General features: G+C 53.8%; 2 protein-coding genes across 3 annotated transcripts in view; both read right to left on the bottom strand.

Annotated features, from left to right (window-relative positions):
* MPND (MPN domain containing) overlaps positions 1-12,191 on the bottom strand; it is a 79,366-nt gene extending 67,175 nt beyond the window's left edge. Inside the window, exon 1 of the mRNA XM_077979472.1 lies at positions 12,188-12,191. The gene's annotated coding sequence lies outside the window, so the exon portion shown is untranslated. The remainder of the gene's footprint in view (positions 1-12,187) is intronic.
* On the bottom strand, positions 117-12,589 carry SHD (Src homology 2 domain containing transforming protein D). 2 transcript variants are annotated; one of them, XM_077979511.1, is made up of 7 exons: positions 12,574-12,589; positions 11,281-11,585; positions 8,332-8,437; positions 8,065-8,253; positions 5,702-5,825; positions 2,070-2,189; positions 117-392 (listed from the first exon to the last, which is right to left on the bottom strand). In XM_077979511.1, the coding sequence occupies exons 2-7, from the start codon at positions 11,575-11,577 to the stop codon at positions 206-208; spliced, it is 1,023 nt and encodes a 340-aa protein (XP_077835637.1). In that variant the 5' UTR covers positions 11,578-11,585; positions 12,574-12,589; the 3' UTR covers positions 117-205. The 2 variants fall into 2 exon arrangements, with proteins under 2 accessions (XP_077835637.1, XP_077835636.1); XM_077979510.1 differs by lacking the exon at positions 12,574-12,589 and adding an exon at positions 12,115-12,429.
* Between the last annotated feature and the right edge of the window lie 8,601 nt (positions 12,590-21,190).

Below are 21,190 nucleotides of genomic sequence, written 5' to 3'. Positions count from 1 at the left end.
GCCTCCTCCAGGGTTTCAATTACCCCATCATCCCCCTCTCCAGCACTGCCTAGGGCTTTCCCGCTGGGAGTCAGCGATCCCACTTCCCTCTGCAGCCCAGAAAGGAAACTAACACAAACAATAACTTATTTATTTTCTAGGCCATGGGACGGCTTTGGGATACAATTCTGGGCCCGAGGACTCAAAAGGGGGCCGAGGGTCACTGTCAGGGGGTCTGCGTGACCACGGGGTACAGCAGAGCCAGATGCTCAGCGCCCTGCACCGGCAGTGGGCGTGAACTGTAGTGGAGGACGAGCTCGGGCACGCTGGGGAAGGGCCCGCTGTGTTGACCCAGCACCACCTGGTTCTCTCGGGTCCGTGCGAACTTCAGATGCAGGAAGCCCTGGCTGCTCCTGGGTGATGAGTGAGAAAGGGACTCCTAGCACCCCAGACACACCCAGAAAGCCACCATCCCCAAAGCCACCTCCCACAGTGCCCAGGGCCAGGTGCTCATGCGTCTCCATTCTCTGGTAAACAGCAGTGTGCTGGCTGGGATAGTTGCTCACACCTGTAATCCCGGTGATATGGGAGGCTGAGGCTATAGGATTGCTCCAGGCCAGGACTTAGAGACCAGCCTGGGCAACAGAGTGAGACCCCATCTCCACAGAAAAACATTAAAAAATTAGGCAGGCACGGTGGCTCACGCCAGTAATCGCAGCACTTTAGGAGGCCAAGTCAGGTGGATCACTTGAGGTCAGGAGTTTAAGACCAGCCTGGCTAACATGGTGAAACCCCGTCTCTACTAAAAATACAAAAAACTAGCCGGGCGTGGTGGCGGGCACCTGTAGTCCGAGCTACTCGGAGGCTGAGGCGGGAGAATGGTGTGAACCCGGGAGGTGGAGCTTGCAGTGAGCCGAGATCGCGCTACTGCACTCCAGCCTGGGCCACACAGCGAGACTCCGTCTCAAAAAAAAAAAAAAAAAAAAAGACCAGCCTGGCCAACATGGTGAAACCCCATCTCCACTAAAAATACAAAAATTAGCCGGGCATGGTGGCAGGCACCTGCAGTCCCAGCTACTCCGGAGGCTGAGGCAGGAGAATCCCTTGAACCTGGGAGGCAGAGACTGCAATGAGCTGATATTGTGCCACTGCACCCCAGCCTGGGTGACAGAGTGAGACTCCATCTCAAATAATAATAATAAAAATGATAATAGTAACAGGCCAGGTACAGTGACCCACACCTGTAATCCCAGCACTTTGGGCGGCCGAGTCAGGCGGATTGCTTGAGACCGGGGGTTTGAGACCAGCCTGGCCAACATGGCCAAACCCTGTCTGTACTAAGAATACAAAAATTAGCCGAGCATGGTGGTGTGTGCCTGTAGTCTTCCGTCTCCCGAATTCAAGCAATTCTCCTGCCTCAGCCTCCGACGTGGCTGGAATTACAGGTATGCACCAGTATGCCCGACTAATTTTCGTATTTTTAGGAGAGAAGGAGTTTCACCACGTTGGCCAGGCTGGTCTCGAACTCCCGACCTCAAGTGATCCGCCCTCCTCGGCCTTCCAAAGTGCTAGGTTTACAGGCATGAACCACCATGCCCAGCCCCAATCTTGTGCTTTTAGATCTTACACTCAGACACCTAGCAGAATCTTAGGAGTGGTTTATAATTAGACAGAATTTTAGGGACGGAAGTGCATACAAACAGGGTCTCAACCTACAACGCTTACAGGCACACCCTGAAATTTTGGCTTCAGACAGACACAAATTGATATACCTCCATTTTTGGACAAGGGAAGTCCAAAGGAATCTTGTGCACCTAGTTCCTCATCTTACCTGAGGCCTGGACCTCCTCTGTGCCTTCCACTCCATCTTCTTATATACCTCCAGTGATGGGGAGCTCATCCTCAATTTGCAGCCAGCTAATGGCCTCCCCGGAAGTCCCACCCCTTCTCCTAGAAGTCCCACCCACTGGCCTGGAAGCCCTTCCCAATGGCTGCTGGAGCCATACCCTCCCGTTCCCTCTGAATTAACCCAAAAGGGTGACTCATACAATCCTGTGACCCATGCAATCCCTGTGAGGCTGAGGGCTCACCTGAGAGACAAGGAGCAGTCCTGGGGGCTGGTCTCGCTGAGCCGCACTAGGTAGCTGCCTTCCTTGCAGAGGGACAGGAGGCTCTCTGCATCCGCCCTGTTCAGGGGGCCATGAAACCACCTACGGAGTGCAGACAGACGTCTCATCAAGGACTGTTCCCCTTCAAACACACTCTGGGGCCCTGTAATCCCAGCACTCAGGGAGGCTGAGGCGGGCGGATTGCCTGAGGTCAGGAGTTGGAAACCAGACTCGCCAACATGGTGAAACCCCATCTCTACTAAAAATACAAAAAAATTAGCTGGGCGTGGTGGCGGGTGCCTGTAATCCCGGCTACTCCGGAGGTTGAGGTAGGGGAACTGCTTGAACCAGGGAGGTGGAAGTTGCAGTGGGCTGAGATCCAGCCACTGCACTCCAGTCTGGGCAACAGAGTGAGACTCCGTACAAAACAAACAAACAAACAAACAAACAAACAAACAACACATTCTGATATCAGTTGGGTCCATGCACAGCTTGTGCGTGGGCTTGTGGCGTCCGAGACAGAGTCTTGCTCTGTTGCCAGGCTGGAGTGCAGTGGTGCAATTTTGGCTCACCTCAACCTCCACCTCCCGGGTTCAAGCGATTTTCCTGCCTCAGCCTCCCAAGTAGCTGGAACTACAGGTGCGCAGCACCACACCCAGCTAAGTTTTGTATTTTTAGTAGAGATGGGGTTTCACCACATTAGCCAGGCTGGTTTGGAACTCCTGACCTCAGGTTATCTGCCCTCCTCAGCCTTCCAAAGTACTAGGATTACAGGTTTGAGCCACCGCACCTGGCTGATCCCCTTGGATTTTTCAAGAAGAGCCCTGGTTATTAGTATACCTGACTTTGATCTTCACAGCCTCTCTCATGTCCTTGTCAACTTCAATCACTTTCACAAAAGCTGTGCTTCATCTTGTACCTCACCCACCTGTCCCTTTCGTTTTTCTTTTTTTTTTGAGACGGAGTCTCATTCTGTCTCTCAGGCTAGAGTGCAGTGGCACGATCTTGGTTCACTGTAACCTCTGCCACCCAGATTGAAGTTATTCTCATGGCTTAGCCTCCTGAGTAGCTGGGACTACAGGTGCCAGCCCACAACTGGCTAATTTTTTTCTATTTTTATTTATTTATTTATTTATTTATTTTTTTTTTTTTGAGACAGAGTCTCGCTCTGTCGCCCAGGCTGGAGTGCAGTGGCGCTATCTCGGCTCACTGCAAGCTCCGCCTCCTGGGTTTACGCCATTCTCCTGCCTCAGCCTCCTGAGTAGCTGGGACTACAGGCGCCCGCCACTGCGCCCGGCTAATTTTTTGTATTTTTAGTAGAGACGGGGTTTCACCGTGGTCTCGATCTCCTGACCTTGTGATCCGCCCGCCTCGGCCTCCCAAAGTGCTGGGATTACAGGCGTAAGCCACCGCGCCCGGCCAATTTTTTTCTATTTTTAATAGAGACAGGGTTTCACCATGTTGGCCAGGCTGGTCTCGAACTGTTGACTTCAGGTTATCTGCCTGCTTCGGCCTCCCAAAGTGCTGGGATTACACGCGTGAGCCACCGCACCCAGCCCCTTTCTTAATGTTTTTTTGTTTTGTTTTGTTTTGAGATGGAGTCTTTCTCTGTCACCAGGCTGGAGTACAGTGGCGTGATCTCAGCTCACTGCAACGTCCACCTCCTGGATTCAAGACATTCTCCTGCCTCAGCCTCCCAAGTAGCTGGGATTACAGGTATGCACCACCATACAGAGCTAATTTTTGTATTTTCAGTAGAGTTGGAGTTTCACCATGTTGGCCAGGATGGTCTCGATCTCTTGACCTCGTGATCTGCCCGCCTCGGTCTCCCAAAGCGCTGGGACTACAGGCGTGAGCCCCCGCGCCCGGCCTAATGTTTTGCTTCAATGTGCTCACAAAGGGGTCTGCAGTTGCAAGCAAGGTATCAAAGACAGAGAAGCACCAGAGCCTTTGCTGTTGTTCATAATGAAAGAAATCTGAAAAGAGAATAAGCACATATGGCGCGCCTGTGGTCCCATGGAGGAGGCGAAGGCAGGAGGATGGATTGATCCCAGGAGTTCAGGGGTACAGTGAGCTATGATTGTGCCACTACACTTCAGCCTGGGCAACAGAGCGAGACCCTGTCTGAAAGAAAGAGAAAGAGAGAAAGAGAAAAAGAGAAAGGGAAAGGGAAAGGGGGAGGGGAAGGGAAAGGGGAAGGAAGAACAGAGGGAGGGAGGGAGGGAGGGAGGGAAGGAAGGAGGGAAGGAAGGAAGGAAGGAAGGAAGGAAGGAAGGAAGGAAGGAAGGAAGGAAGGAGAGGAAAGAAGAAAGGGCAGTGGCTCACGCCTGTCATCCCGACACTTTGGAAGGCCAAGGCAGGCACATCACCTGAGGTCAGGAGTTTGAGACCAGCCTGGCTAACATGGTGAAACTCCATCTCTACTAAAAATACAAAAATTAGCCAAGTGTGGTATCAGGAGCCTGTATTTCCAGCTATTTGGGAGGCTGAGGCAAGAGAATTGCTTGAACCGGGGAGGCGGAGATTGCAGTCAGCTGAGATGTACCACTGCACTCCAGCCTGGGCGACAAGAGCAAGACTTTGTCGGAAAAAAAAGGGAAAAGAGAAGACAGAAGAGAGGAGAGGAGAGAAGAGAAAAGAAGGAAGAGGGAAGGGCCGGGCGCACTAGCTCACACCTGTAATCCCAGCACTTTGGGAGGCTGAGGTGGACAGATCACGAGATCAGGAGTTCTAGAACAGCCTGGCCGACATACTGAAACCCCGTCTCTACTGAAAACACAAAAATTAGCTGGGCGTGGTGGTGCAGGCCTGTAGTCCCAGCTATTCTGGAGGCTGAGGCAGGAGAATCACTTGAACCTGGGAGATGGAGGTTGCAGTGAGCCGAGATGGCGTCACTGTGCTCCAGCCTGGGCGACCGAGCAAGACTTGGGGAGGGAGGGAGGGAGCAAGGGAGGAAGAGAAAGAGAAAAAGAGAACAATCTTCACTCCCTAGGCCTCAGAGTTAAATAGCCAGTTCTGTATTGCCCACCGAAGAGATTTAGGGGTGACTGATAACATGGCCTGGATTCTGGGGACTTGGGCAGTCCCTCAAGGACCTCCCAGGCTGGAAGGGAACATAGTCAGCGTCTCCCAGCTCATGTGCGACCCCAGCACGGAGTTGCGAGCCCACCAAAATGCTGCGCCTCCTGACTCCATCCCAGGAACCAAAAACTTCGGGCTGAGAATGATTTCTGTCTCTTGGCTCTGAGGCTGTAAGTCCCACCCAGGTTAAGGAAGCAAATTCCCTTTTCTGTTGGAACCTGAGGCTCAGAGAGGTTAAGTGACTTGCCCCAGGCTACACAGCCAGGAGGGGAGAGCAGGGATTTGAACCCAGAACTTGATACCAGAGGGAAAGGGACCCCATCAGATTCGCTTTTGTGTCTAGCTGGGTGCCTGGCACAGAGCAGGCTCTGGCGCCCAGTAAAGAGTAGCTGAAGAAATGAAATAAGTGGATGAATGAATCGAAGTTCTCCCAGTTCCTCTAATCTGGGAAAACGAAAAAACTTCTGCCTGATACATTGGAGTCTGCAGATAACGTTCAACGGGGCTCCTCCACCTTCAGCTTCCCCACTCACGGCTGTTTCTCCAGGGGCAGGGCTGGGTCCACACGCTCCGCAGGCTGGGGGCTTCTGGGTGGGGGTCTCCGGAGCTCCTTGGCTGAGCCTGGAGTCCTCTCCCACTCTGGACTATCAAACTGCACTGGAAGGGAGATTTAGAGAGGAAAGGGTTAAGTCCAGCCTATCTTGGGGGGGCGGGGCAGGGGCAAGCCAATGGAATCTCAGTAGGAAGGCAGGGCCAGCTTGGGACAACCTATCAGAGCCCAGGGGCTGCGCTTAAGGCAGGGGCTGGATTGGCCACAGGTGTAACCTATTGGCCTTCAGAAGAAATAGGTGTGGTCATTTATAAATCTGGTGGCAAGGCGCACAAGGATCTTGGCTAGAGGGGGTGGTTTAGAAGTTTCCAGAGGCCGGGCGCGGTGGCTCAAGCCTGTAATCCCAGCACTTTGGGAGGCCGAGACGGGCGGATCACGAGGTCAGGAGATCGAGACCATCTTGGCTAACACGGTGAAACCCCGTCTCTACTAAAAAATACAAAAAACTAGCCGGGCGAAGTGGCGGGCGCCTGTAGTCCCAGCTACTTGGGAGGCTGAGGCAGGAGAATGGCGTAAACCCGGGAGGCGGAGCTTGCAGTGAGCTGAGATCCGGCCACTGCACTCCAGCCTGGGCGACAGAGCATGACTCCGTCTCAAAAAAAAAAAAAAAAAAAAAAAAAAAAAGTTTCCAGAGAGAAGCCCTACTTCCTAAATCCCTTCTGGGTTCAGGCTAGACTGGAGCCAAGTCCTAAAACTGGAAAATCACCCCCAATCTACAGACAGGTGGACCAAGGCACTGAGCTCTAAATACCCTCCCAGTAATAAAACTTTGGGGGCAAAGTCGTGTTTGGGGGCAAAGTCGTGTTTGCACAACTAGAATCTGGTCCAAATGCTATGCTATGCTATGCTATGCTGTGCTGTGCTGTGCTGTGCTGTGCTGTGCTGTGCTGTGCTGTGCTATGCTATGCTATGCTATGCTATGCTATGCAAGTTTAGCTGTTGTCGCCCAGGCTGGAGTGCAGTGGCGCGATCTTGACTCACCGCAACCTCCGCCTCCTGGGTTCAAAGCAATTCTCCTGCCTCAGCCTCCTGAGCAGCTGGGATTACAGGCACGTGCCACCACGCCCGGGTAATTTTGTATTTTTAGTAGAGACGGAGGTTTCTCCATGTTGGTCAGGCTGGTCTCGAACTCGTGACCTCAAATGATCCACCTGCCTCGGCCTCCCAAAGTGCTGGGATTACAGGCCTGAGCCACCATGCCTGGCAACTATTTTATTTATTTATTTATTTATTTATTTATTTATTATTATTATTTTTAGACGGAGTCTCGCTCTGTTGTCCAGGCTGGAGTGCAGTGGCCGGATCTCAGCTCACTGCAAGCTCCGCCTCCCGGGTTTACGCCATTCTCCTGCCTCAGCCTCCCGAGTAGCTGGGAGTACAGGCGCCCGCCACCTCGCCCGGCTAGTTTTTTTTTGTATTTTTTAGTAGAGACAGGGTTTCACCGTGTTAACCAGGATGGTCTTGATCTCCTGACCTCGTGATCCGCCCGTCTCGGCCTCCCAAAGTGCTGGGATTACAGGCTATTTTATTTTTTAAAGCTGATTTTATCATTATCTCTTTTACAGAAAACTAAGGTTCAGAGACTTGTCTAAGCTCATCCAGTTCAGCTGGAAATTAACCTGTAGTTTACCAGCAGCTAGTAAGAAACGCTGCCCCTGCCACCCCCACATCCTATTCCAAAAGCAAGCCATATTCCCCGCCCCACACCACACTGAGCAGGATAAGTAGGTTCCATTCCACTCTAAAAAGCATTTGCGTTTCCAAGGAAGATGTAGGTTGTCTTGGAAGAAAGAATTTAGGACTATCAGTCATTCACACTCTAGTGAGAATTAATAAACTACCAAAGTGGCAAGTGATTGGACTCTACTTTTTTTTTTTTTTCCTGAGACAGAGTCTTGCCCTGTCGCCCGGGCTGGAGTGCAGTGGCGCGATCTCGGCTCACTGCAAGCTCTGCCTCCCGGGTTCACGCTATTCTTGTGTCTCAGCCTCCCGAGTAGCTGGGACTACAAGAGCCCACCACCACACCCGGCTAATTTTTTTTTTTTTTTTTTTTTTTTTTTGGTATTTTTTAGTAGAGACGGGGTTTCACCGTGTTAGCCAGGATGGTCTCGATCTCCTGACCTCGTGATCCACCCGCCTTGGCCTCCCAAAGTGCTGGGATTACAGGTGTGAGCCACCACGCCCAGCCAATTGGACTCTACTTTGTAAACTGAAACAGGAGACATGACGGGTGAGGAAATGCAGGGATGGGGCATTCAGATGTCAGAGTGTGGGTCTGAGAAGCACCTGCAAACGCCCTGGAGATGTGGTCTTTCTTCCACTCCCAGGGCTGATCATACTCATCTGCTGGCCGTTCATCCTCCTGGGGCATCCGGCTCTGCCGAGGCTTCTGCCCAGAAGGGGGTCCATCTGCTGTCTCTGGGTCCTGTTCCTCATAAGGGGTGTCATAGAGTTGCACCCCTCTGCCGGGCAGTTCTAGGAGGTCGGGGATACTGTTCAGCTCCTGCTCCCATCTGGGACCCTGTTACCTTCTCCCAAGCCCTGCCCACTCACCACTCATGACCCGTTGGGCGTCGTAGGGCTCCATGTACCCATCATCCGGGGGTGCAGGATGAGGCTGAGCATCAAAGGGGTCCGAATACTCAGTGTCAGCTTCCAGCTGTGGAGAGAAGGAAGGCGAGAAGACAAGGACTCAGAGGGGCATCCCTGCTAAGTGATGCTGCACCTCTTGCCTGCTCACAGGGCCATCTGACACCTCTCCAAGAGTTTTTATTTATTTTTTATTTTTATTAGTTAATTTATTATTTATTTTTTGAGACGGAGTCTCGCTCTGTCACCCAGGCTGTAGTGCAGTGGCATGATCTCAGCTCACTGCAACCTCCGCTTCCTGAGTTCAAGCAATTCTCCTGCCTCAGCCTCCTGAGTAGCTGGGACTACAGGCGCCTGCCACCTCGCCCGGCTAGTTTTTTGTATTTTTAGTAGAGACGGGGTTTCACCGTGTTAGCCAGGATGGTCTCGATCTCCTGACCTCATGATCTGCCTGCCTCGGCCTCCCAAAATGTTGGGATTACAGACATGAGCCACCACGCCCTGCCGAGTTTTTATTTTTAATTAATTAATTTTTATTTAATTAATTTATTTTTCGAGATGGAGTCTCGCTCTGTCACCCAGGCTGGAGTGCAGTGGCGCGATCTCAGCTCACTGCAAGCTCCGCCTTCCGGGTTCACACCATTCCCCTGCCTCAGCCTCCTGAGCAGCTGGGACTACAGGCGCCCACCACCACGCCCGGCTAATTTTTTGTATTTTTAGTAGAGACGGGGTTTCACTGTGTTAGCCAGGATGGTCTCGATCTCCTGACCTCGTGATCCGCCCGCCTCAGCCTCATAAAGTCCTGGGATTACAGGCATGAGCCACTGCACCTGGCCCTAATTAATTAATTAATTAATTTAGAGATGGAGTCTTGCTCCCTCGCTCAGGCTGGAGTGCAATGGCGTGATCTCGGCTGACTGCAACCTCTGACCTCCAGGATCAAGCGATTCTCCTGCCTCAGTCTCCCAAGTAGCTGGGATTACAGGTGCCTGCCACCACACCTGGCTAATTTTTGTATTTTTAGTAGAGATGGGGTTTCGCTATGTTGGCCAGGCTGGTCTCGAACTCCCAACCTTAGATGAACTGCCCGCTTCAGCCTCCCAAAGTGCTGGGATTACAGGCAAGAGCCACCGCGCAAAAATAACTTTCCAAGAGTTCATTTTGGGGGTTGGAGAGGGAGTCTGTTACCCAAAAGTGCTTGCAAACAGATGACGGCTTCCCACGTCTCCCTCTATGTTGATCCCATTTCCCCGACACAGACACCTGCCTCCCTCCTTCGCCCACTTCAATGCGTCTCAGGTGCCAGCACTGTTGTCAAGGTTTTACCTGTGCTGATTTGTAATACCAACACGTAGTAAGCACACCGTCCTCATTTTCCAGACAAGGAAGCCAAGGCACAGAGTGTTTTGCTCAAGGACGCACAGCTGGTAAGTAAGAGGCAGAGTCTGATCCCGTGTAACGGGTTTCCTCGAGTCCCTGGCTCTTCTTACCAACGTCTCACTTCTTATTTATTTGTTTATTTGTTTATTGAGACAGAGTCTTGCTCTTGTCACCCAGGCTGGAGGGCAGTGGTGCGATGTCAGCTCACTGCAACCTCTGCCTCCTGGGTTCAAGCAATTCTCCTGCATCATCCTCACGATTAGCTGGGATTATAGGCGACCCGGCTAATTTTTGTATTTTTGGTAGAGACGGGGTTTCACCATGTTGGCCATACTGGTCTCAAACTCCTGACCTCAGGTGATCCACCTGCCTGGACCTCCCAAAGTGCTGGCATTACAGATGTGAGCCACCACACCCAGGCTTTTTGTTTGTTTGTTTTTGTTTTTTTGAGACAGGGTGTTGCTCTGTTACCCAGGCTGAAGTGCAGTGGCGCAATCATGACTCACTGCAGCCTTGATCTTCTAAGGCTCAAGCGATCCTCCTGCTTCAGGCTCCTGAGTAGCTGGGACTACAGGTGTGCACCACAACTGGCTAATGTTTTGATTTTTTTTTTTGTAGAGACGAGGTCTCACTCTGTTAGCCTGGGCTGGTCTCGAACTCCTGGGCTCAAGCAATCCTCCCACCTCAACCTCCCAAAGTGCTGGAATTACAGGTATGAGCTACTGCACCTGGTGGCCTGAGTTCAAATCCTAGTAAGCTAGAACCCCATGAGACCTTAGGCAAGTCACTGCCATTCTGCGAGCCTCAGTTTCACTTACACAAAATGGGGACATGGTGGTAGGAAGGGCAGCGTCATCGGGGGGATGTTTAGGTGCCCTGCGGGGGAGCAACTCACTCAGATCTATTTTAGGAAGATCCCACCAGGTTCGTAGGGAAGGGTTGCTGAGGGGAGGGGGCTGGGGGGGCACGGGGGATGGCCATGGAGGAGGAGGATCCAGAGACCAAGCAGGGTGGTCAGAGAGGCAGGAGGATAACCAGCATTATGCATTGAAAAGGGACAGATATCGACCTGGGCACAGTGACTCACACCTGTAATCCCAGTACTTTGGGAGGCAGAGCCGGGAGGATCAACTGAGGTCAGGAGTTTGAGTCCAGCCTGGCCAGCATAGTGAAACCCATCTCTACTGAAAATACAAAAATTAGCCGGGTGTGGTGGTGCACACCTGTAATCCCAGCTACTCAGGAGGCTGAGGCAGGAGAATCGCTTGAACCCCAGGAGGTGGAGGTTGCAATGAGCCGAGATCCCACCACTGCGCTCCAGCCTGGGTGACAGAGGGAGACTCTGTCTCGAAAAATAAAAAAATAAAAATAACAGACCTCCCCAGGCAGGTGGGGGTCTGGAGTACTGGGAAGGGTCTGTCTGCTGTCCCGGTTCCCCGCTGTGCTCACACATAAAACAAGCTCTCCAGGATCCAGAGAGCCCAGCCTGAGCCTCCCCTCCACCCAGTCTCCCGGGGCCACCCAGCCACGCACCTCCTCCCCGGGGCCGCCCAGAAGGGCCTTGGCTCTGGCCATATCCGCAGCCTCCACCTTGATGAGCCGGTGCTTGGGAGAGCCGTACTTGGCATCTCCGGGGTTCTTGGAGTCCCCAGGGCCCGCTGGGTCCGGCTCCAAGCGGCTCTCCGCGTCCTCATAGGGGTCTTCGAAGTCCAGGTTCTTCTGCGCGCGGTAGGCCCTCAGGATGTCGCTCTCGGTGTAGTCTGGGGTGGGCGGCTGCGGAGGGGGCCTCCGACCGCCAAAGCTCAGGTAGTCCCGTAGCCACTTGGCCATTTGGGCGCCTGTCACCCCAATCGGGCCACTGTCAGAGGGGCCCCCACATACCCTTCTCCAGGCCCCTTTCCTCAGGGAGGGGGAGGAGGAGGAGGAGGAGGAGAGGAAGGGAAGAGCAGGGAAGGAGGAGAAAGATCAGGTGCGCCCTTTGGCGGGGTTCTGGATGGATAGAGGCAAGGAAAAGGTGAAAGGGGGGGGGGGGAAAGGAGGCGACAGAGGAGGGAGGGAGGACAAGCCCGCTTTAGCCGGGTTTGGCAAGCACCGCAGGGGAAGGGGGCGTCCCGCAGGGCCCTGAGTGCCGCGCGCTAGGGGCTAGGGCGAGGGGCATCCGCGGAGGCGCGCGGAGTTTCCGCGGGCAGCGCGGTTCCCTGGAACAACTCGGCCGCCCGCCGCCTCCGGGAAGCTCCGGGATCCCTTCCTGGGGTCGGGAGATCGGGGCCAGCGCCACCTGCGGACGCTCCCGGCCCCTCGCCCAGTCCGGACGCCTGGGTTCTCAGCGCAGCGGGCGGGCTCCCCAGGGGCGCAGGCGCCGCGCGCAAAGTTGGGCCGCGGAGACGGTGACCCCGGCGGGACGCATCCTTTGTCGCGCTCCTCTCGGCTCAGCGGGGAGCCCCCAATCCCGCGGTCCCCGGCCGGGCCGCCTCGATCCGGCCCCAGCCACCCGCACAAAGGGAAATAAAAACCTCCTCCAATCCCTCTTCACGCTTTCGGAGACACTTTCCCCGCCGCCGCCGGGAGGTGGGACGCTGGGGAGGGGAGAGCGCGGGAGGACGCCCCGGTTCCCACCAGCCCCGGGCCGCGTCCCGGGCAGCAGCGTCCAGGCTCCCCCGCCTCCCCTCGGCCGCGTCCCCCGCCCCTCCCCTCCCCCTGCGCTCCCCTCGGAGGTGACTGAGACCTTCAGCTGTTCTGGGGAGGGAGGGAGCCGCTGCCCGCGGAGGGAAGGGGGGCTGGGGGCGGGAGTCGCCGGGGCCGAGGCCGCGGCAGCTGGACACTGACCCGGACGCCCGAGACTGGCCGCAGCGAGCGCGGAGCGCGGGAGGTGGGGACCGGCTGGGAGTGACACTGCTGGGGAGGGAGAGAGGGAAGAGAGGGGAGGGGGAGAAGGAGGGGAGGGGGAAATTGCCCGGGAAATGGGGGACTGGACTTGACCGCCAGAAGGGGTGAAATTGACCAGCAGAGGGGGTGGGAATGACCGCCACTGAGGGTCGAAATGGAACCGATGTCTGGCGGTGAAACGGACCGGCAGAGTGGGGGTGTGGAAATTGGTGGAGAGGTCACTGGTTGAAATTGATATTGACGCAGCAGAAGGAAGAGGGGGGCAAAGGAAGGGACGGTGGGGATCAGGCTTCCCCTCCCCCAAGAGGGCTCTGCTCTGTTCCCCGATCCCTTCCCAGGGGACTAATTGCGGGCAGGGGGAGGGTTGGGGGCAGCTGGCCTGGGGAAGGGAGATGGTATCTGTGCCTGGCGCCTGTCCTCTGCATCTGTCCCTTTGTGGCTTCTGGGGGGCGGGGGGCGGGAAGAGGGGCAGAAGTGAGAGGGGCCTGGCCTGAACTGGCTGCCTGTTGTCAGCTGCTGCTGCCGTTGTCTGAGGGTGAGGGCACTGAGAGGTTTGGGGGGTGGGAGAGGAAAAGGAAGCCACTGGCCAATTTTCCAGTGCAGAACCATTTTTTTTTCTTTCCCCATAAAGGGGCTTGCCCAGCTCCCCCTAATGACTGGAGTGAGGGGTGGCCAGGAAGGATGGGACCCCAGATTCTCTCCTCTGGTGGCCAGCCCCCCGGTTGGGCACAGGTCATAGCTTGGAGGCGACAGCTGGAGGATGAGACAGCAGTCAGAACTAACACTGCTATGACTGGGCCCTCCTAGCAGCCCGGCGGGGCTGAGGGCAGGGTCTGTCACCCCCTGAGTCTTGGTTTTCCTTATTTGAAAGATGTGGTTTCTAACAGGAAAAGCCAGACAGCTCTAGGAAGGATTCCAGGAGGGACCGAGTTATCACCTGGATTCCTCGTTTTATGGATGGGGAAACCGAGGCAGAGAGATGGGAGGGACTTGTTCAGAGCCACTCCACAGCTCATTCTGCCTGGACACTGCCATGGGACCTGGCCTAGGGTGGCACTGGAATCTCTTTTTTTTTTTTTTTTTTTGAGACGGAGTCTCGCCCTGTCACCCAGGCTGGAGTGCAGTGTTGTGATCTTGGCTCACTGCAACCTCCGCCTCCCGGGTTCAACCGATTCTCCTGCCTCAGCCTCCTGAGTAGCTGGGATTACAGGCTCCTGCCACCACGCCCAGCTAATTTTTGTACTTTTAGTGGAGATGGGGTTTCACCATGTTGGCCAGGCTGGTCGTGAACTCCTGACCTCAGGTGATCCGCCGGCCTCGGCCTCCCAAAGTGCTCTTCATGGAATCTGTTCTGCAACTCCTTTCCATGATGAGCTCCATTATCCAGATGGGAAAACTGAGGCCTGGAGCCAACAAGGCAAAGCCCCTGAAGGATGCAGGTGTCTAGACCCTTCTGTTCCTCCCCTTCCCTGCACTGGCTGTGTTCCCCAACACACACCTGTTGAACTCCTTCCTCCCTCCTGAGGTGCATGGTCACCCCCGCTTCCCCCCACCCTTTCAGATCAGCGACAAGGCGGCGTCCCACGGGGCGGCCAGGGAGCACAGCAGATAATTGTCGTGCTTTCTGTCAGCCGCAAGGCAATTCCAGGGCGCGGGGATGAGCTGTTGACAGATCTCATCAAATCCGAGTCGTCTCCCTGCCGGATAAGACTAGATGTCTGAGGTATAAATATTTGAAAGGGGCCTTCTAATTACAGTCTGTGCCAGGAATAGCAATTAGAGGCCCCCGGGCCAGAATCAAACGGCACTTGACTTTCCTGTGCTTTGGAGCTGGCTTCTCCTGGGGCTGCACCCCCACCCTACCCCAAGGAGGGGAGAGGGGAGAGGCTGGCAGGAGAGGCAGGAGGAGGAGGTAGAAGAGACAGAGATCCAGGCTGGGGGTCCAGTCACCTTGCCTTGTGACCTTGAATCAGCCACGTAATCTCGTGAGCTTTGGATGTCTTTCTTTTTCTTTTCTTTTCTTCTTCTTCTTTTTTTTTTTTTTTTTTTTTTTTTGAGACAGGGGTCTCGCTCTGTTGCCCAGGCTGGAGTGTAGCATTGCAATCACAGCTCACTGCAGCCTCAACATCCTGGGCTCAAACGATCCCCCCATCTCAGCCTCCCAGTAGCTAAGATTACAGGTGCACACCACCACACCTGGCTAATTTTTTTTGTTTGTTTGTTTGGGGGGCAGAGTCTTGCTTTGTTGCCCAGGCCTGGAGTGCAGTGGTGTGATCTCGGCTCACTGCAACCTCCGCCTCCCAGGTTGAAGCAATTCTCCTGCCTCAGCCTCCTGAGTAGCTGGGATTATAGTAGGCATGCACCACCATGCATGGCTAATTTTTGTATTTTTAGTAGAGATGGGGTTTCACCATGTTGGTCAGGCTCGTCTCGAACTCCTAACCTCATGATCCACCTGCCACAGCCTCCTGAAGTACTGAGATTACAGGCATGAGCAACCGCACCTGGCCAACACCTGGCTAATTTTTTTTTTATAGAGATGGGGTTTCGCTATGTTGCCCAGGCTGTACTTGAACTCCTGTCTTCAAGCAATCCTCCCCGCTCCCAAAGTGCTGGGATTACACTCCCTTTGGCCTCCCAGAGTGCTGGGATTACAGGACTGAGCCACTGCACCAGCTTTGGATTTCTGACCAGGAGAGGAGGGAACCAGGGAGGGCTACCAGGAGGTGGGCGCTGAGTGGGTAATAACAAGGAGGTGGGCGGGGCAGCGGGGACCCTCCTTCCCCAGCATTCTGGGTCTGAGAGGCAGCTCATGGGGGGCTCCTCCAGGGTGGGTGGGGCCCAAGGAACTATCCTCAGGAGGTTCTCCCAGGTTCCAGAATCCCAGCCTGTCAGACACTGGCCCATGACAGTGGGTAAATGAGAGAATAACAGCTCACCCCTGTTAAGCACTTATGGCCAGGCACTGATTTTGGTGCTTTTTGCTTGGTTTCCTTGCTCTTTTTTTTTTTTTTTGAGGTTGAGTCCCGCTCTGTCGCCCAGGTTGGAGTGCAGTGGTGCGATCTCAGCTCACGGCAACCTCTGCCTCCCGGGTTCAAGCGATTCTCCTGCTGCAGTCTCCCAAGTAGCTGGGTTTACAGGTGCCTGCCACCATGTCCAGCTAAATTTTATATTTTTAGTAGAGATGGTGTTTCACCATGTTGGCCAGGCTGCTCTTGAGCTCCTGACCTTGTGATCCGCCCGCCTTGGCCCCCCAAAGTGCTGAGATTACAGGAGTGAGCCACCATGTACAGACTTGCTGTGTTTTTTTTTTGTTGTTGTTTTTTCTTAAAGACATAATTCACATCGGCTGCGGTGACTCACACCTGTAATCCCAGCACTTTGGGAGGCCAAGGTAGGTGGATCACCTGAAGTCAAGAGCTCGAGACCAGCCTGGCCAAGATGGTGAAACCCTGTCTCTACTAAAAATACAAAAATTAGCTGAGTATGGTGACATGTGCCTGTAATCCCAGCTACTCGGGAGGCAGGAGAATCACTTGAACTCGGGAAGCGGAGGTTGCCATAAGCCAAGATTGCACCACTGCACTCCAGCATGGGCAACAGAGTGAGACTCCATCTCAAAAAAAAAAAAAAAACCAAAAAACCCAAAAACCATGACTCACATATCCTACAATTCACCCATTTAGAGTGTACAATTCAGTGATTTTTTAGTAGAGACCGGGTTTCACCATGTTGGCCAGGATGGTCTCCATCTCTTGACCTCGTGATCCACCCGCCTCAGCCTCCCAAAGTGCTGGGATTACAGGCTTGAGCCACCGTACCTGGCCAGGCCTGTGTTTTTTAATTTTTAAAATTCTTCTAGAGGGTCGGGTGTGGTGGCTCACACCTGTAATCCCAGCACTTGCAGAGGCTGAGGCAGGTGGATCACCTGAGGTCAGGAGTTTGAGACCAGCCTGGCCAACATGGTGAAACCCCATCTCTACTGAAAATACAAAAATTATCCAGGCTTGGTGGCGGGCACATTGTAATCCCAGCTACTCGGGAGGCTGAGGTTGGAGAATCGCTTGAACCTGGGAGGCAGAGGTTGCAGTGAGTTGAGATCGTGCCACTGCACTCCAGCCTGGGCAACAGAATGAGACTCCATCTAAAAAAAATTTTTTTTTTCTAGAATTGGGGTCTTGCAATGTTACCCAGGCTGGTCTTGAACTCCTAGCCTCAAGTGATCCTCCTGCCTCGGCCTCCCAAAACTTTGGGATTGCAGGTGAGAGCCACCACACTCAGCCATCTTTCTTTTTTTTTTTTTTTTGAGACGGAGTCTCACTCTGTCACCCAGGCTGGAGTGCAGTGGCATGACCTTGGCTCACTGCAACCTCCGTCTCCCAGGTTCAATCAATTCTCCTGCCTCAGCCTCCTGAGTAGCTGGGATTACAGGCGCATGCCACCACACAAGGCTAATTTTTGTATTTTTAATAGAGACGGGGTTTCGCCATGTTGGCCAGGCTGGTGTTGAACTCCTGACCTCAGGTGATCCGCTCGCCTCGGCCTCCCAAAGTGCTGGGATTATAGGCGTGAGCCACTGTGCCCAGCCAGCTTTGCCTTTCTTAACTCACAGTCTGATGGCAGAGACATGGCCTTGTCCACAGGAGCCCCCAGTCTGATGGAGGAGTTGTGGGTCTCACTTCAGGAACTTCCATTTGATGGGAGAGATGTGGCCCTACCTTGAAGGGTTCCCACTCTGATGAAGGAGACATAAACCTATCTTTGGGAATCTCCAGTCTGATGGGGGAGGCAGGTCCAACCTTCAGAGGCCCCCTGTCTAATGCAGGAGACATAGCCTTGACTTCAAGCATCCCAGAGTAATGCAGGAGACACAGGCCTGCCTTCAAGGGTCCCCAGTCTGAAAAGGGAGGCATAGTCCAAACTTCAAGCGTCCCCAGTCAGATGGCAGAGGCATGGTGTAAACTTCAAGGGCCCCAGTCCAACACGGAAGGCATGGCCCCAACTAACTCACAAGGTCTCAGTCTATATTAGAGGAGACGTGAGCCTTCCTTCTAGAGGCCCCTATCTGATGGGGGAGGCATGATCCAGCCCGTCCAGGACTCCAGTCTGACATGCAGGCAATTGCAGTGGAGTTGCAGTGGGGCGGATAACCAAAGGCATGGCCTTGGAGCCTGGAGATTCAAACCCGGGCCCTGTCCCTCCCTCACCCTGGAGGTTGAGAAGCCTCCCTTACCCATAAATGGGGCAGCAACAGAGCGTGTCCCCGGGGGTGTTTGTGGACCGAGTGGGTGGTGTCATCCCATTCCCAGATAAGGAAACAGGCTCAGGGAGCCCCAGGTTCACACGGCGTGGGCCCCTCTTCTCCTGTAAGCCCAGGCTGGGGTGGCAGTGGGCTCCAGCGGAAGGGGATCCCATCACCCCTCCTCCCCATCCCTCTGATGTGCTCCAGCAGCCAGGCAGCCCCGGAGGAGTTGATGGAGGAGATCTCAGATGAAGGCTGACAGCTCCCGAAGACAGGATGACAGACGCGGGCTGGTGGGGAACGGGTACTGTCGGCAGGGATGGGGGAAGGGCAGGCTTCAGAGGGTGAAGGTAGGGGGCGCTGGGAGGTGGGGCAGGGCAGGGAGGGGCCCCCACTGGTCAGGAAGGACAGAGCCCGATGCATGGCTGTGCCTGCCCCTCGACTCCCTCAGCCCTGGGAACCCCCAGGAGTGAACTGGGAGCCGACAGCAGAATTGCCCCTGGGACACAGGGTGAGAGAACAAAGCTTCCCAGGAGAAAAAAAAAGAAATAAAAATAAAATTCCAGTGATGTATGAAAGAGTGGCATGTGGGAAGGGAGGAGGTGAAACCTGGGGCTCCCTGAGCCTGCTTCCTCACCGAGGAATGGGGTGATGCCCACTCAACCCATTTGTGAGCACGCACAATGTGCCGGCTGGTTTCAGTGTGCTGGGTTGCACCAATTTTTTTGAGATGGAGCCTCACTCTGTTGCCCAAGCTGGACGGAGTGCAGTGGCACGATCTTGGCTCACTGCAACCTCCGCCTCCTGGGTTCAAGTTACTCTCCTGCCTCAGCCTCTGGAGTAGCTGGGATTATAGGCGCCTGCCACCACACCCAGCTAATTTTTGTATTTTTAGTAGAGACAGGGTTTCACCATGTTGGCCAGGTTGGTCTCAAACTCCTGACCTCAAGTGAAACACCTACCTCGGCCTCCAAAAGTGCTGGGATTATAGGCATCAGCCACCACGTGTGGCCCAAATAAACTTCTACTGTGCATAATTTACCCCATCTGTGGTGTTCTGCGAAAGCAGCAGCAGATGGACAAAGATAGAAGCTGCAGACAAGGTCTGTGTAGGTAAGAAACTGAGAGTGTCTTGTGGCCAACAGCCATGAGGGACTGAATTCTGTCAACAACCACAAAGGTTTGGAAGCAGGTCCTTCTCCAGTTGAGCCTTCAGATGACACCCCAGCCCGGGCCTGTGTCCTTTTTTTTTTTTTTTTCTTTGAGACAGTCTCACTTTGTCCCCCGGGCTGGAGTGCGATGGCACAATCTTGGCTCACTGCAACCTCCACCTCCTGGGTTCAAGTGATTCTCCTGTCTCAGCCTCCCAAGTAGCTGGGATTACAGGCATGAGCCACCCACACCCAGCTAATTTTTGTATTTTTTGTAGAGACAGGGTTTTGCCATGTTGGCCAGGCTGCTCTTGAACTCATGACCTCAGGTGATCTGCCTGCCTCAGCCTCTGAAAGTGCTGCGATTACAGCCGTGAGCCACTGTGCCCAGCCTGGCCTCTGTCTTGATTGAATCCTTGCTAAACCTTAAAGCAGGAGACCCAGTGAAACCACACCCAGCTTTCTGTTGTTTTTAAGTTGCTCAGTTTTGGAATAATTTGTTATGCAGCACAAGAAAACAAACAGAGGGAGAGGTGAGCAATAAACACGTCCCCCAAGGCATCCTCTCTGCACCCTCTTAGAACTCACTTACCTGCTTTATTTTCATCATAGTCATCACCACTTTTGGTATACATTATTTATTTGTATGTTATTGTAAAACAATACATAGAAGTTTTTTTTTGGCTGGGCGCAGTGGCTCACACCTGTAATTCCAGCACTTTGGGAGGCTGAGGTGGGCAAATCACTTGAGGTCAGGAGTTCGAGACCAGCCTGGCCACATAGTGAAACCCCATCTCTACTAAAAATAGAAAAATTAGCCATGCATGGTGGTGTGTGCCTGTAATCCCAGCTACTCTGGAGGCTGAGGCATGAGAATCATTTGAACCCAGCGGGCAGAGGTTGCAGTGAGCCAAGATCATGCCACTGCACTCCAGCCTGGGTGACAGAGTGAGATGCTGTCTCAAAAAAAAAAAAAAAAAAAAAGTTAACATAAGAAGGGGTGTCGGGACTGGGCGTGGTGGCTCAAGCCTATAATCCCAGCACTTTGGGAGGCTGAGGCGGGCGGATCATGAGGTCAGGAGATCGAGACCATCCTGGCTAACATGGTGAAACCCCGTCTCTACTGAAAATACAAAAAGAATTAGCTGGACGTGGTGGCGGGCGCCTGCAGTCCCAGCTACTCAGGGGGCTGAGGCAGGAGAATGGCGTGAACCTGGGAGGTGGAGTTTGCAGTGAGCCGAGATAGTGCTACTGCACTCCAGCCTGGGCGACAGAGAGAGACTCCATCTCAAAAAAAAAAAAAAGAAAAAGAAAAAAAAGAAAAAAAATTTAAAAATTAGGTAGGTGTGGTGGCTCTGCCTCTAGTCCCAGCTACTTGGGAGGCTGAGGTGGGAGGATCACTTGAGCTTGGGAGATTGAGGCTGCAGTGAGCTGTGACTATACCACTGCACTCCAGCCTTGGTGAAAGACCAAGATCCTGCATGAAAAAGGTGGGGGTTGGGTGAGGGAAGCTAGGCCCAGGATAGGAACTGCGGCATGTTCCTGTAATCCTAGGATTTTAGGGGACTGAGGCAGGAGGGTTGGTTGAGGACAGGAGGTTGAGTCCAGACTGGGCAACATGGCCAGACCCTGTTTCTCAATTTGTTTTTTTTAAAGAAAGAAAGAAAGAAAGGCCAGGCATGGTGGCTCACACATGTAATTCCAGCACTTTGGGAGGCCAAGGCAGGCGGATCACCTGAGGTCAGGAGTTCGAGACCAGCCAGGCCAACATGGTGAAACCCCGTCTCTACTAAAAATACAAAAGTTAGCAGAGTGTGGTGGCAGGTGGCTGTAATCCCAGCTACTCGGGAGCCTGAGGCAGGAGGACTGCTTGAACCCGGGAGGTGGAGGTTGCAGTGAGCCAAGATCGCGCCACTGCACTCCAGCCTAGGAGACGAGAGCGAGACTTCATCTTCATCTCCAAAAAAAAAAAAAAAAAAAAAAAAAATGTAAAGAAAGAAAAAAAATAAATAAAAGAAAAAAGATAAATAAAAGAAAACAAGGCCGGGCGCGGTGGCTCACGCCTGTAATCCCAGCACTTTGGGAGGCCGAGGCGGGCGGATCACAAGGTCAGGAGATCGAGACCACGGAGAAACCCCGTCTCTATTAAAAATACAAAAAATTA

Source organism: Macaca mulatta, chromosome 19 (assembly GCF_049350105.2).
Source record: "Macaca mulatta isolate MMU2019108-1 chromosome 19, T2T-MMU8v2.0, whole genome shotgun sequence".
In the NCBI taxonomy this organism is placed as follows: Eukaryota; Metazoa; Chordata; class Mammalia; order Primates; family Cercopithecidae; genus Macaca; species Macaca mulatta.
The sequence above is the reverse complement of the archived record's forward strand: the minus strand, read 5'-3'. Positions and strand labels throughout refer to the sequence as shown.

What these genes read in the sequence shown, in the direction of transcription:
- SHD (XM_077979510.1), bottom strand. Translation starts at nt 12,154, where the DNA reads ATGCGTCCCGCCGGGGTCACCGTCTCCGCGGCCCAACTTT. An exon ending in TGGGCGGCCCCGGGGAGGAG is followed by an intron (nt 8,438 to 11,280) that starts GTGCGTGGCTGG and finishes TTCTCTCCACAG; the next exon opens with CTGGAAGCTGACACTGAGTA. An exon ending in CGCCCAACGGGTCATGAGTG is followed by an intron (nt 8,254 to 8,331) that starts GTGAGTGGGCAG and finishes CCGACCTCCTAG; the next exon opens with AACTGCCCGGCAGAGGGGTG.